The following is a 16,842-nucleotide window of genomic DNA, read 5'->3' as shown; positions in this document are numbered from 1 at the left end:
ACGACCGATAGTAGTGTGATTACGACCGATTATGTGACCTCCAGTAACTTCCGTCAGCTACTTACAGTCACGTTCGGACATAATGATGCCACTGGTCCTCATCAGTGTTTTTGGATTGCTGAGATAAATAATGAAATGACTCCTGTTGCCATTTAAGTCCAAGTTCAACCCAAAAATATATTGGGATAAGAAGGCGTGGTGTTGGAAGGGATGACATTACGAATTTTCACCATTACCCTTTCATAGGAAAGAAGCGGTTGAAACAGTTCCCATAAAAATATTCTCCCATGCGAAGAACGGGCATTTCAGTTTAATAAAATTTTAACAACTTGTTAAGTTAAATTAGATATTACGTTACGACCAGTTACGTTAATTTACGAGAGAGCCCATGATGCAAAATGTCGCATTGTAAATTTTGGGAGTGTGAGGAGGGGAGTTAAGGGGAGAAATAGTTGACATTTGAACTAGTAAACAAACAACTAAACATTATCTAACACTATTACTTTAAAGAAGTTCACTTTAGCAAACGTCTTTATATATTTACTTTGCTTTTTGTGTGTGTGTGTGTCCATCCATCTGCCCGGGAGGTAAAAAAATTCAAAAACTAGTTTGACGTATTATTCCCATCAATTTTGGTCAGAATGTAGGTCAAAAGTTAGGAGTCATGTTTGCTGATAAAAGTGATTCATCCATCGAAAGTGGTAGAAACCAAGCATTTCCGGTTTTAACATTGATCACTATAGTGCAAAAGGAATAATATATAACGACAAGTGGTTTCTTTTAATCGATTAAGCGTCCCAAAAATAGATTAAGTCTTCATCATTACCTTGCTACAAAACCAGAAATGATAGAAATACACAGGGCCGAATCTTACGCTAAATAGGTAACTATTCCAATTTGTTTCGGAAACAACAAACCCATCTCACGTATTGTCCGTTTTAAAACATTAGAGCCGTTTGTCACACCACTATCAAAAATGTAACCCAACTCTTGTTGGGATGATGGTTGTTGCCAGATGTCTGATGTCACTAGAAATAAAGACATAATGTTACCTTTGGTTTTAAATAAAAGAAACCTGTACTCTTTTGTGATAAATTAAGTAAAAGAAACCTGGAGGAAAGCTGTTTTCCAACTGACAAGGGACATCACCCAATTGTCCGGCTCCGATTTCAATGAAATTTTTATTGCTGATAGAGGACATGTATTCATTACTTGTGATGACAGAAATTTTTGCCATCGTGCATTTTCTATTTTTTAATAATTTTTAAAGGTTGTGATGTGGTTAATAGAGATTACTGCAGAAGTCCCTTACTACCCTTTGTAAACGGAGTATTAATGAAAAAACAACCATGTAGATACGTATAGGGCCTAGGGGGAAGTCGTATGGTACGTATGACCTTGACGGCAGCCATCTTGAAATCCGCCATTTTGAATTAAGGTCAAGTTTTTTAAATGGGAATAGGGTAATATGATACATAATTTCGGGCAAGAATTTAATCAGAAAGACAATGGTGAGGTTAGTTTTAAGATGCGCTCATTTGGTGAAAAGTTACAGGCATATTAATTGTTCATACTTACTATGTGCGTAAGTCCCTTATCTCCGCTTCTAACCCGCGTATTAATGATAATAATTGGATAAAGGTTTCGGTAATACATATTATGCCTAGAGGGAAGTGGTACGATAAGGGTATCATTGACGGCAGCAATATTGAAATCCGCCATTTTGAATTAAGGTGAAGTTTTGAAAACTGAAAACCATAGCATGTGGCACCAAATTTTAATAGTAAATTTTCCCCAAAAGCCAATGGTATGCTTATTTTTGTTCTATAGTTAACCAGTATGAATTTATGACTCTTCTAATGTGCAAGAAACGTCCAATATTCGATCTTTCAAACTGGCAACACTCCTAATTTTCACCGCATGTTTTAAGATTCCAACTGGCACTTTGCAATTGTTTCCATGGCTCATGTTTTCTAAATTTATTACATTTTTTTAAGAGTTGCGATTTGTCAGCTCATGAATAGTGTTGGGATAAGCATCCAGCAATCTTTCTGAATTTTGAAGACTTGCCATGTAATTATTAATTTCATAGGCAATGTAATTATTTATTTCCTATACCTGCAATTCAAAAACTCGTTTACTGACATAAATCATCGCAGAACGAAAGAACTCCAACTTTGCATTCAGGTAATACCGGAGACGTAGCTTATAATGGATAGTAGATGAGACGAGAAATAAGTTGAAAATTCACTTCAAAAAAGGAAACGAAATATGATTGTTGTGTAAATCAATGATCTTTTGTTTTGTTTTATATTTATATGTTTATTGTATATTTATTTATTTATTTATTTTCTATGGCAATATTTTAGCTAGTCAGACAAAAAAGTCATTCGTTTTCTAGTGATTGTTGTCGATGGTTTATGTTTGTAAGATTTATAATCAGTATTGATCGGGAACTCGATTAAGTTACACCTTTTTATAAACAAGTTACCAGTTTTCATATTTTGTTCATGGTACAAATAGTGTGTTGGGAACCGTAATATTATGCCTGTTTGATATTTTCTATCATTGCTGCTGTTCCTTTAAAGCTGTAAGGTTGAATTTGTTAAAAAAAAAAAAAAATACTGTTTGTCGTTTGCGCAACATGTAGGCTATATTTCATGATAATTGTGAGTTCGTGTTACACAAATTTCTTATAATTTCATTTATATTTCTTTACATCACATAGGTCCATAGGTTCCTCATGTACTCTGGGATAAAATAAATAACTACACTGCCTAGGAAATTAATAATTACATGGCAAGTCTTCAAAATTCAGAAAGATTGCTGGATGCTTATCCCAACACTATTCATGAACTGACAAATCGCAACTCTTAAAAAAATGTAATAAATTTAGAAAACATGAGCCATGGAAACAATTGCAAAGTGCCAGTTGGAATCTTAAAACATGCGGTGAAAATTAGGAGTGTTGCCAATTTGGAAGATCGAATAATGGACGTTTCGTGCACATTAGAAGAGTCATAAATTCATACTGGTTAACTATAGAACAAAAATAAGCATACCATTGGCTTTTGGGGAAAATTTACTATTAAAATTTGGTGCCACATGCTATGGTTTTCAGTTTTCAAAACTTCACCTTAATTCAAAATGGCGGATTTCAATATGGCTGCCGTCAATGATACCCTTATCGTACCACTTCCCTCTAGGCATATGTATTACCGAAACTTTTATCCACTTATCATCATTAATACGCGGGTTAGAAGCGGAGATAAGGGACTTACGCACATAGTAAGTATAAACAATTAATATGCCTGTAACTTTTCACCAAATGAGCGCATCTTAAAACTAACCTCACCATTGTCTTTCTGATTAAATTCTTGCCCGAAATTATGTATCATATTACCCTATTCCCATTTAAAAAACTTGACCTTAATTCAAAATGGCGGATTTCAAGATGGCTGCCTTCAAGGTCATACGTACCATACGACTTCCCCCTAGGCCCTATACGTATCTACATGGTTGTTTTTTCATTAATACTCCGTTTACAAAGGGTAGTAAGGGACTTCTGCAGTAATCTCTATTAACCACATCACAACCTTTAAAAATTATTAAAAAATAGAAAACATGCACGATGGCAAATATTTCTGTCATCACAAGTAATAAATACATGTCCTCTATCAGCAACAAAAATTTCATTAAAATCGGAGCCGGACAATTGGGTGATGTCCCTTGTGAGGATCCCCTATTGTTTTCTTAGATTTTTGTCTTGTTGAAAAGGGACAGAGCTGTGTGTGTGTCCCGTCGATTTCCAAGTGAGAACTGAGAACTGAGGTTCTCATGTAACGTCGATGAGAACTGAGGTTCTCATGTTGTAAAACCGTCTATAAATTCCTAATTAATATCACTGGCTCACAATCGCTGCCCATTGCTTAATGCTCACTTTGTTAATGTCCATTAGTGTATCTGTGATTCATTAACATTTTCGTTTCTATCCTGAGTAGTTTTGTTTTTATGTTTTTTTATAATGGTGTGTTTTACTTTTCAATAGTACTTTGTTTTTCATGTAATAATAGTGGCCGACGATTTAAAAAAGAAGAAAAGAAAAACAAGTGGACCATTTTATCGAAAAAAAAGTTACGAAACTTGAAAGATGAAAGGCAAGCGAAGGCTCTAAAAAAGTTTCTTTCGACTTCTGGACAAAATTTCGAAAGTGATGATCATACAAATGTTGAAGTGGGAAAGTTATCAATACCAGTTACTGTTAACGAAGCATTTGCAAGTCGACAAACTTGCACTGTACTTGCACTTGAAACTGTAAGTTTAATTTACTTGATTACAGTAATTAAAATTGAATGGAGTGAATGACCTCTTCGGTTACGGCTCTGAGTTAAATTTAGTGTTTTTCAAAATTTGTTTGAATGTTATTAGTTCTCGCGCAGTATATGCGTATATAACTCGAAAGGGTAACTGTAATCGAAATCTAAACTGTAATTATAAGGTCATCAGGATTATAAGTAGCAAACTTTTTTATTGTTATTATTACTCTCACTGTCAATCACAGCAGCATACATATGCTCGTTGCAGGGTTGGCAAAATCCATAGTTTTTATTAAAAAAAAAAAAACGGTTTCTGGTTTAAACCTTTTTTTTTGTTTAAATCATTTTTTCTCTGTATTATTTATACTACATATGGACAGAAATAAGTTTGTTTCGCCTTGGTGTTATTAAGGAACAAGGGAGTTATACTGGAAAGGGTCACATAAGCTTAAAGCAAAATACAAACCGCTTCTTTACATGTAAAGGAAATTGTCCATTTGGACACGAAACCGGGACTAATTGGTCACAAGAGCGATGAGTCTGCTGACTCACTCACAAAGGACTCCTGATAAAAAAAAAAAAAAAAAAAAAAAAAACGTTGTACTGATCTTTACATAAGCCTACGTGTTAATATAATTGTCAAGAGTCAGTTCAGGACAAAAAGATAAACAGTTACACAAATAAAAACATTGTACAGAATTTTATATAAATCGGATAACTCCCGTCTTAACCATTGTGAAAATCCTATTATTACTTTAAATGTATTTGCATGTAACATTTTATGGTCAACGTATCATAATCAGTATACCTACGCTAAAACTGAGGTATCAAATTACAAATTTAGTATGTAGATATCATTCAATAAAATTAATCTAGTCCAATCCAAGCTAAGTTGGAAGCTAGGTAGTTGATAAATTTTGCCAATTTCTATCAAAATATTCAAGCAACCTTGGTTTTTAAATAAAGCAGTTATTCAGGCAAGCAGAAATATATAATTTGGTTTCGTTTTGTATGTAGAGGCTTAACATCCTTACGAAATGCCGAGGTTATCAAGGAGAATATTTTCGCTTAAAGAGATAATTAATATTGAGCTGATATTAATATTGATTGGAATGTAGACTTTTGGTTTATACGAGCCAACCCTGGCTCGTTATATTATAACATGTTTAAGAATCATTACCAAACCATTCTTTCGTATTACATTCAGATGGAACGATATTTATAAACATTTGGTAATAGTCTTAATGGAATGTAGAGTTTTGATTATTAGTTATTTGTGGTCCGAGAATCTGGATTCCCCAATTTCAGAAGCCAAATAAACAAAATTATTTGGATTTTTTAGGCTACTCCAAAAAATTTTCGGACCCAAAAGGGAAATCTTGGGTGCACACTGGTTGTGTTTACATTGTGTTACTCCTTGCCTGACTTCGAATGTCTATTTTGGAAAAATACATGAAAGGACTGAATTGTTTCACAGGCCTAAGGAGGCCTGAAAATAATTTCTTCTGGGGTACCTGAATTTGAAGTTTCGCCACTAGATCGAAGACAAGTTAAATATAGATTAACACATACATTTTTGTCATTTGTTGTGTATTAAACAAGTTCAGCTAAAATAATAAACAATTATTTGAGATCAACTATGTCTCAAGAACGATTAAATGGACTAGCTTTGGTCATTGAAAATGACATACGCAATGAAATGGATACGAATGCAATGATTAGAGATTTTGCCAAATTGAAAGTCAGAAAAGTGTATTTATAACATGAACTTTCCAGTAAGAAAGAAAACAAGAAATAAGATAATTGCGATAATCATATCACTAGAAAATATTACGTAATTATACTTTTAATGAAGCATAAGAGCATGCTTGCCTCTTTGTCAAAATCAAACCTGTGTTAATGTTAGACTTGAAGCTCATGAGTTTTATTCTGTTACCACTTTTATGTTTCAATTGTACTTGTCAAAATACATCTTAGGTATATATATATATTAGTTGTGTCTTGTAGTTATTTATTATTTTTAAAATGCTATTAATTATTAAAATTAGAACGTTGTTCAGTATTCATGCAAAGCCAATTAGATATAATTTCGTAATTTTTCGTTAATATTCAAGGGAAACTACAGATATTAAAGAAATTTGCATTTGTAACAATTATTTGAAGAATTTTTGTCGATTACAACTTTCTACTGTTTTATTATCATTTAGATGGGGTCGCCAAAATATTATTTGCTTACAGTTAAGAAGTGTCTAGAACCGGACATGGAAATCCATCACAACTTCCGGTTTCAATATTGATCTGCATAGAGCAAAAACAATAAGACATAGCAAGAAGGGATTTTTAAAAATCGATTTCGCATTCTAACAATATATATATACAGTATATATATATATATATATATATATATATATATATATATATATATATATATATATATATATATATATATATATATATATATATATAATATTTCGTCTTAACTCTGTATTCAAATTGGAAATGACAGAAATCAGCCACTTTTGGTTCTAACGTTGATTGGTATAAAGTAAAAACGGTAATAGATGGCGAGTACCGCTTTCCTGCAATTAAGTAAGTATCCATGCCCACTCAAATGTCTCACTAAAAGAGGAAGTAGAAAATAATAGAAATCTACCATCACTTCCAGCTTCAATATTAATTGAAAAAAAATATCACGTCATACAAAACAAACTCCTTCTCGTAGTGTACACGTGACGCCGCTACTTGTTACAATCAACGCGTACATGGAATGGTGATATTAGAGGTCAGAAACCATTGAGTAAATTTTTAAGTGATAGATATACCTGTATCAGTGGGAAAATGATGAGACGGGTTTAAAATGTTTAATTACGAGTTGTTCCTAATGTTGATTCAACAATGGGTTTATTTCATATTTATTAAGGAGTGAAAATACGGGTAAGAGTGAGAGGGGAACGCGAGAGGACATTATTCCCTACTTCCAAAAGTATCTATGATGTCCCTACATTTCCTAAAAAATACAATGGGCAAACATAGGCACGGGAGACGGCGTGACGTTATCTATACCCTACCTTTTCAGATACACTTTTACCCCTGAGCGAAACCATTGAAATTTTAACAGTTCTCAATGAATGTTATTATTTCTGTAAAACTAAATAATAATAATAATAATAATAATAATAATAATAATAATAATAATAATAATAATAATAATAATAATAATAATAATAATAATAAACGTAAATCGAATCAAGATAGTTTATTCTAAGTTTAGAGATATAGCTACAGGGACGTCGCGTGGGTTATAAGCGCCCGGGGCGACGATTTCCTTTCGTATTGGTCTTGGTCTTGCATTTGCTCATCACTAAGGCCCGGATTTTTATGTAGTACAAAGTACCGAAATATGTACATAAATATGTAACAAAAATCAATGAAATATGTAAGAAATATGTTAAAAATATGAAAATATGTAAAAATATTTTTTCGTGTTTATTTTGTGTCTGTGCTATTTTCTTAGCTAATAAATATACTGTAACATATTTATGTAATAAAAGCTTAACAAGTGTAAATAACTTTCTACAGATACGTACAAATTTTCAAGAGAAACAAATGAAAATATGTATCAAGAGAGTAAAAAATCACATTATTGAACATAAAAAAATATTGAATTTTTTTCTAGCTTCTCTCTAACGTTTGCAAGCCACCCGAAATTACTTGCAATGTACGCTAGTGAACATTGAGCAACAGGATTTATGAACGCACTTTGAGAATCACGCACTGCTTCACTGGATTCTGCAGGAAATGTGGTGACAACTGACTACAGCATCAAAATTTTCATTGTAGAAGTTAACAGCCTGTATCCAGGTGCCCCACCGTGTCAGTACAGGCTGCGGTGGTAGCGACATATTTGGTTGCATATTGTTGTAGCACTGCACACGACCAGGGGCTTTCACAAAAACTTTCTTAGTAGAAGACACAAGCTCATTGACTTCAGGGAAGTTGATCCGCACTTCCTCTGCTACACGATGTAATCCATGTACCAAACAGCACATATGAATGAGGTTTGGGTAGAACACTTTAAGCGCATCAGCAGCTCTTAACATGTACGCCGCAGCATCAGAACACATCAGAAGCACTTTTTCTGCAGGAACACTTTCTGGCCACAACACTCTCAGTCCATAATTAACGAAACGTGCAACTGTGGAATAGTTTGTTTTGTCCAAAAATTTGAACAGATCAGAAATGGCCGTGATGGAGAATCAGGGTCAAGCTTTCCTACCACCAGATTGGCAACTAACTATCGTAATACGTCTGTAGTTTCATCCACCGTAAATCATATATGCGAATCACCAATTTCAGCTCGAATGTGTTTGATAGTATCTTCATAGCACACATCCAAATAATTCTTGCGGATAGTAGATTCGTCAGGAATGTGTCTCTTGCAATATTTTTCCAAAAAGGACGCGAACTGTGGGACTTGCAATTTGTACCACGGTATGTCTGCTGCTATGAACGCATTGGCAAGGTCTTTGTAAAATTCACTGCTGTTTTCAGATGCTGGTTTTGTTTGGGTTGAAAGTTTTTGCTTTGTGGCACGCTGTAACACCTTGTTTTTCATGTGAATAACTGTTTTCATGTGCTGATCCATTTGCGACTTCATTGAACAGCCCCCTTTCTTATCGAATACTTGACAAAATACAATTTTACCATCTGTAGTATAAGCGTCATCCATAGCTATCCACGATTTCAATTTTGACGCTAAAGAGGAAGCCATCATTGAAAACAAGAAACTGACTCGGTCAAAAGCTGCACACTAACAAACCGGTCGCGAAACTGAATCCTTTTTCCCTTTGTTTGAAGGAAGAAGTGGCGGAGTAGCCATCGAGTCATACAAAAGCGATTTTTTAATCGACTTAAGAAACAAGTGATAAGGCCTAGCCGCTCCAATCACCTCAGTCTCACCGCCCCCCCCCCCGTAGAGGTTGCACATACAAAAAAAAAGTGAGAAAGCCAGCCAACTGTGTGCGTTTTAGTTTGTTTTGTCGGCACACATCCGAGTGGCGTCTGCTTGCAAAGGCGATAAGCACAAAAATCCTTATATTGTTTTGGGTTTTCTTTCTTTATATATAAAAAACATTTTTTTCAGGATTGGAAGCGATAACTGACGACGTTTCTTTGCATATTGTAGGGTGTACGATTTGTTTTAACCCAGCTTTCCTGCAATGCAAATCGGTTGAACAAAGTGAGAGAAAAAAATACAGATAATTAAATAAAGTATTTTTTGAGTTATTATTCCATATATAGGCCTATTTTTATTTGCGTATTATTTAAAGAAAATTAGCGAAAAGGAGCAAGGAAACTGAATTTATGTAAAAATATGTACAGTAGACGAAAAATATGTAACAGACTTCAAAATATGTAAAAATATGTAACCTGATTTTGGTTTATATGGCTCTTTACTTCGTAATTTGCGAACATTTCATATTTTCACCAGCGTACATACAAAGGAAAAAATATGTAAAAACATAAAAATCCGGGCCTTACTCATCACTATTATCTATTTACTGAAAGGTGGCTTCTGACAGTTCGGTAGAGCACGTGGAATATTGGAGGCGCTGTTGCCAGAGGCTCCGCAACAAAGACAGCAGCTCTGGCGACAAACTTAAGACCTTTAACAAGTCGTAACAGGAATGTATGATTACCAAACAACATCAACAATAATAGTATTTGGAATATTGATATTCTACAAGAAAAATAAGGAATATATTAATTGAAGGAAAAGGATTCACTAAGCAAAACAATATAGTATTTGTCAAGTAGGGAAGAAAACAGAGGCCAGGAGGAGAGAACATTTTCTCGTCCATAACACTTGCGACCCTCTTTAAAATACATTCCTCCGTTCTGTGCATCAGTGTTGTCAGGGGTAAGGAATATTGTTACATCTCACTTTGAAGAGTTTCAGTGTGATTGGTTATTTTGGTAGTTATTGGTGAACTCCCCTCAGGCAATCATGGATATATATATATATATATATATATATATATATATATATATATATATATATATATATGTGTGTGTGTGTGTGTGTGTGTGTGTGTGTGTGTATTTACTCCATAATCTTATTGCCAAGGATTACAGTAAGGTTTTAAAATAGGAAAGGGGCGGAGGATAGAAGAAAAACTAGAATTCTTGAACTATTTTCAGGAAGTTTAGCAAAATTCGGGTTATTATTTTCATAGTACTATTACATTATTATTAATTCAGAAAAATTGATAAAATCAGGGACATAAGCGTAATATGTAATAGCTCTCACACTTCAACGAATTATTTCAGGTGAGAAGGGTCCGGGCAAAAGGGGCGAGGATTGAAAAGTTAAAGTCATAAAGGTCCTAATCAAAAACGGATCCGCGTCAGAAGGGTTCCACGTTAAAAGGGTCCGATCACAAAGGTGCCGCGTCAAGAGGGCCAGGATCAAAAGGACATTGTGTTAAAAAAACACTGGCGCAAATCCCGCGGCGATGAGGGGGACATGTCACCCAATCTTGGAACTGGGGAACTGTCCCCTCTAATAATCCGATTTGCAATGTGTTTTTAGGCTAGAACCATTACTTCACAATACCACTATTTAATCTACATTGCCTGATATATAATATACAACAGGTTCACATCAGAAATCAGATTCACGTACCGTAATATGAGTCTTATCTTCCTCTCCCCCTCCCCCAGAATAAGTATCAAATCTGCCCCCTCCCAATGTTAAAGATAACTATGCTCCCGAAATCCTCCAAGAAAGAAAGGAAAAGAGCAGATTATGGGAACGGTCTTACCCTCCCTCAATGTTGAAGACATTTGCGTCGATGGTCAAAAAGGTCCCAGGCCAAAATAGTCCTGATCAAATCTCAGAATTAACCAACCGGGTCAAAAAGAACCCGTGTGAAAAGAACCTCAAATCAATAGGCTGAGGCCAAAATATCAAAATTGCTTATAAGAGAAAAATACCTTCATATTATAGTAGTCCTAATCTTAAATTTTATTTCAAATTAAATCTAATTTTCATTTTAGTGGCATAAGTTTACAAAACATTAAAAAAATACAAAACTGAGTTACTTGTAAATAATTGTAAGTAAAAAATTAAAGTCATAATGTAAACTTCGTTATAAATCATGCCTGTAAATTCGTCTTATGCGCTGATGACAGCTTTTCTTACATAATTAAAATTCATTACGGAAAGCTGGCAGAGACATACTTCTTACTTCCTAGATTCCAAAATTTATTCTAAAACTTCTAAATCTCAAACTCAAATTAATTTTATTACTGCACGTGACTTTACGTCACGTCCATAAGGTTGGAAATTATGAACCTAAATAAATACCTTATATAAAAATACATGAACTGACATAAAATAAACGGGTACTTCTGGTTGACGTGGAAAGTTGAAATTTGGCATGATTGTAGCTTTCCGAGACTAACAGATAGAAAAATTGTCAAAGGTGAATATTTTTAATTTTTAGGGAGTCTGAAGGAGGGATGAAGAATTTCCTCATGTTGTTTAAATGGGTGTTTTTTTTGTTTGTTTGTTTTTTTTACCTATAATCTCATGTTTTAGGTACTTGAAATTGGAATGAAAACATGGAATTCGGTATGCTAGTACGTTTTCGTTAGTGTTAACTAAGTAAATAAATAAAATTAAAATTTCCAACTTTAGAGTGGTTTTATGGGGAAGTGAAAAATCTTTCTCGTGTTATTTATGTGGAACACCTTTTACACACCCAAATTATTGGGCCCTTCCTGTAGGGCTACAATTATTAAATTTTTCATGATTGTAGCTTTTCGGGACTAACCTACAGAAATATTTCCAAAAGTAATATTTTTAATTTTTAGGGAGTCTAAAGAGGAGATGAAGAAATTCAACATTATTTAAATGGGCCTTTTTTTGGACCTATAATCTCATATTTTAGGTACTTGGAATTGGAATAAAAACTTGAAATTCGGTATGCTTATACATTTTCGTTAGCGTTAACTAAGTAAATCGCTAAAAATGAAAATTTCCATCTGTCGAGTGGTTTTATGGGGAACTGAAACATCTTTCCATGTTATTTATCTGGGATATCTACACCCCAAAATGTTTAGGCACTTCCGGCAGGATTAGAATGATGAAATTTCGCATGATTGTAGCCTTCCGGAACTAACCTACAGAAAAATTGCCAAAAGTGAATATTTTTAGTTTTTAAGGGGTCTAAAGGAGGGATGAAGAAATTCCCATGTTATTTAAATGGGCGTTTTCTTGGGATACAAAATCTTATCTTTTAGATAGCTGAAATAGGAAAAACTTGAAATTTGGTAGAATTGTGGATTTAAGAGATACGAGGCCGTAGGCTGAGCAAACGCGGGGGATAGCCAAAGGCTAGTCCTAATATAAAATAGTTCAGTTCAGTTCAGTTCAGTTCAGTAGTACTCAAAAAATAAACAACGCAAAATCTATGTTCGTAGTCATCACAGACATAACTTAAGCTCTATACTTTTCGCTAAACAATATTCATTTAAAGTTTAATACCACCGAAACAAAAAATGTTCAACGTAATTGTTACAAAACTAGTAAAAGATTACATACTAGCCATCAGTACTTCGTCTTCAAAATAATAATCCACCACCAATCAAAACCATATCAAAATTAAAGCTTAATCACAATCAAAAACACAAAACTAAAATATTCATCATCATAAAAGTCTACCAGGTATGTGTTAAAAATCTGTTTATGCTAGGCTTTACCAGTGCATAGAGTCTAAAACAATTCACTAACAAACACTTAAATTCACACTCTAAATTAAACTCCATTAAAACTATTCTAAGTTTAATTTATTAAATTTTATTATTATACCTCTCGCAAACATCCTAACTTCAGACCTCAATTAAAATAAATCTCATATATCAATAATATATTCTGTGGGTGGTACCCATTTTATTTGTGGTTAAAAGAATATAGACCTACATGTAGTTCTGTAGTTCTGTAATCCATAGCTTCAGTATACCGCAGAGCTACAACATGAAAGATCTTTTTACCTGATTAAGGGTATTTAAGTTCTTGTTTCCTTTTCGAACTAAAGACGCTTTCTCCTCTTCCGACATTTATTTGGAGCAAGGTCTGTGATGTGTAAATAGAAGAGAACTACAGTTCAAAAGTTTTTGAATACACATTTGAAACTATTCACATAAAAATTGGAAGCGACAGATTTCGATATGGCCAACCCTGCTTCAGATTCGAATCTGGGCTTTGTGTCACTCGGGGCAAACATAAAATTCGGTGCCTTCCAATTTATATACGTACTGCCCTTTTAGGGGCCCCCTCTAACCACGCGCCCGGGGCACATGCCCTCCTTGTTTTCCCTAGTTGCAGCCCTCCTTGTTTTAGACTATGAATTATAAAATTGAAATCCTAACTTGGAGCTTTTGTTTCCATAATCTCGCCATAATCATTACAAGCATTCTCCCTCATTGGCATAGACCTATCACTCATTCGGCGAAAATTCAAGCTTTATGTTTTTGAAACATTGCGAACATATTTTTAAACTAAAGTCAAATTCATGTATGCTGTAAGTATAGAAATGAATAAAAATTTACAATTTTATCGGAAAAAAATATGAACATGGTTCATAACAAGACTAATATAATTACATGTAAAAAAAATCATGATTACTAATAATGTTTCCTTTTATTTCAGGCCCAAAAGACACATGTGATGACCTCAAACAGACCGAGTTGAAACCCACAGTGACGTCACTCGACCACGTGAGCGTAACGCAAAGTAACAACTTAACTTCTAGAAATAACTTATCGCCAAGCAGCGCTCTTTGTGACCCTCCGACATTACAGGGCCATGGCGGGGGCCCGGGTCAGGGGACAGCACAAATGGCACAAGCACCGGGGGGAGGCGCAGATTCCGACAAACCAACGAAACAAAAACGACATCGGACGAGGTTTACGCCGGCGCAGCTAAATGAGCTGGAGCGTTGTTTTGCTAAAACTCACTATCCGGACATTTTTATGAGGGAAGAAATAGCAATGCGGATTGGATTAACGGAATCCAGAGTACAGGTAAGTGAGCATTCTTATTCTTTGGTTTACAAGTGATTCTAACTCAAATAGTCCTTTGGTATTCTATATTTGTTTTGTTATTTTTTACAGTGTTGTGATAAATCATGATTAAGGTAATATTTCTGCAATACTGAAACAACACAGAAAAGTGCTACATTAACGATTTATACTTAGAGTGTAGTAATTGTGCGTTGTCATCTATTCGAGAAACCGATATATTCGCTTTTTAAAAATGGAGCTTTTAGCATAAAAGTAGCACTTTACATATATATATATATATATATATATATATATATATATATATATATATATATATATATACATACATTACTACTGATCAAGTTCCTGTTAGTCGCACATAAGCCATTTCAAACCAGAAACATTGTTAATGAAAAATGACGCGGAATTTCGAAATAAGTTGATCATGATCTATGTAAATACCACTCCAGCATTCGTGTCGTGTCGTCCTACTTATATATCTATCTTTCCATATACCTAGGTATAGGAAGTCAAATAACCTTAATAAGAATACACAACGTAGGGATTTGAACCCAATAGTTTACGATAACAAAAAAAAAATATTTTATTCTCCCAGTTACGACAGCTCGATTATGTTTATGTGTTATTATTACCATATTAAATGAATTCTATAGCTTCTGTATTGCTAATAATCCGAATTATGCAGTATAGACTAATTTTAGACAAGTAAAAGTTACATTTTCCCTTGTAAACTTCACAGAGGACACATTTCAAATTTTAGGTGCTGTCCATTTTCTAAAAACTACTCGTTGTAAGTATTTATCAGTACAATTACAGCTAATCATTAGCAAGCTGTTGACACGCATATTTGTTAAACTAAAACCCAGCGTGATTCACGGAAAATGACTGATATAAAATAAATATGGTTGATCTCCTGTCAATAAAAATAGTGATTAAGTTTTATTAGTATTTTTAAAATCTTATGATGAATGTGGAAACATTTGCACTAAGCAGCCCTATCTCTACAATCAATCATTAAAAAAAAAGTTTAACTTCTCACGATTATGCTCCGAGGTTAACAGACAATGATGATGGTAATTAACGAAATGCTGAAATGAAGAAAGTGGCAGGAAACGGGAGAACCCCGAGAAAATTCACACACACACACACACAATGTTTGTCCACTTGTCGCGATCTGGAATTGAATTCAATACTGCACGCATCAGAGGTGAGCGCTATACCGCTTAACCACCGCGGCTCTAAGACCGATTAATATTCTGATGATTGCATTCAGTGTTTTGTAGACATGGTCACTTACGCATAAAGCAAAAAAGTATATGATTGATGAATTATACATAAGGATTCAGTCAATACTCACACGTTTCTGAAACTTAGAAATTTGGCTTTAATTGTGGTGAAAGAATTACACATTGATTACTATTTTGTCATCACCGTCGAGTGTCATTGTTATATCAATCCCGCCGTAATATATCACACCTTGATTGAGTGAATTTTCTCCGATTTAGATAATTTCTCGATCATCATAGTAAAAATTGGTTAGAAGTACTAGAATAAAAATTAATTTGAAATTTTATTTTACAAGTGATTGATACTAATCTATAGTAGCGTCATTCTAGGTGTTGCTAGGGGGAGACGAGAAGATTATAAACCGACATGGGAGTTTCATGCTTTTTTCTTTTTATTAGTTCATCAGTATATAATTTATTAAAAGAACATCAAACTCAGTCGGGAGAGGCCCTGCTTCTTTGTTATTTTGAACAGAAAGAAATATAGATTTGATTAAGGACGTTAGATAAGTCTGTGATTCTTCACAAGCTGGAAATATGGGCCACATGAATGAGCGTACGTGATCAGCAATGACCTTAGCTAGGAGCTGTCATTATGCCTTTTGAACATACTTTCTCAAATCGCAATGAAGCCACCGGCATTCTACTTTGCACGTCTTGAGCAGCTGTTCCTCTAGAAGATCACGGATTCTAACTCCGACATTGAAGTGGTGAAGGCAATATCGTGATTTAACGGACCACGCAACGTTGTGCCATTATTCCGCGGTCCAATGACGATGGACATACCCATTTCAGTCGTTATCGATTATACTATCAGTACATTCGTGATATTATCTATTCATTTCTCTGACCTTACCTGGACACATTTGTGGGATCTCATTTGTCAGGAACATGATGCACGTTCCAATCTATGCGAACCCAATGTGTTCTCTCTATGTATGCTTTCTGTCTTCGTCTCCTATATCTTCATAGTTACCTATCAAGCTCTTAGCGAACACGATGGTATGATGCCTGAACACCAGTAGGGGTCCGGCAACATCCATCACACAGCTATGTTAAAATTTGCCGCAAGTATGGGTACCGTACGAAATAGACATTCAACATCTGTGCAATTGGTTACCAATCCGAACAACTTCTTTTGAGGCCGCTTG

The 16,842-nt window shown here is 34.4% G+C and overlaps 1 protein-coding gene across 5 annotated transcripts in view; it reads left to right on the top strand.

Moving 5' to 3' along the window:
- The window catches only part of LOC145678327 (homeobox protein orthopedia-like), a 347,476-nt gene that overhangs the window by 71,631 nt on the left and 259,003 nt on the right, over nucleotides 1-16,842 (top strand). For all 5 annotated transcript variants that reach the window (XM_081748344.1, XM_081748346.1, XM_081748342.1 and 2 more), the window contains one exon: nucleotides 14,032-14,405. In XM_081748344.1, the coding sequence (XP_081604470.1) occupies nucleotides 14,032-14,405 (374 nt within the window). The remainder of the gene's footprint in view (nucleotides 1-14,031; nucleotides 14,406-16,842) is intronic.

Source organism: Thermobia domestica, chromosome 2 (genome assembly GCF_964235325.1).
Source record: "Thermobia domestica chromosome 2, izTheDome1.hap1.1, whole genome shotgun sequence".
Taxonomy (NCBI): domain Eukaryota; kingdom Metazoa; phylum Arthropoda; class Insecta; order Zygentoma; family Lepismatidae; genus Thermobia; species Thermobia domestica.
Note: the sequence above shows the minus strand (reverse complement) of the source record. Positions and strands in the feature narration are given on the sequence as shown.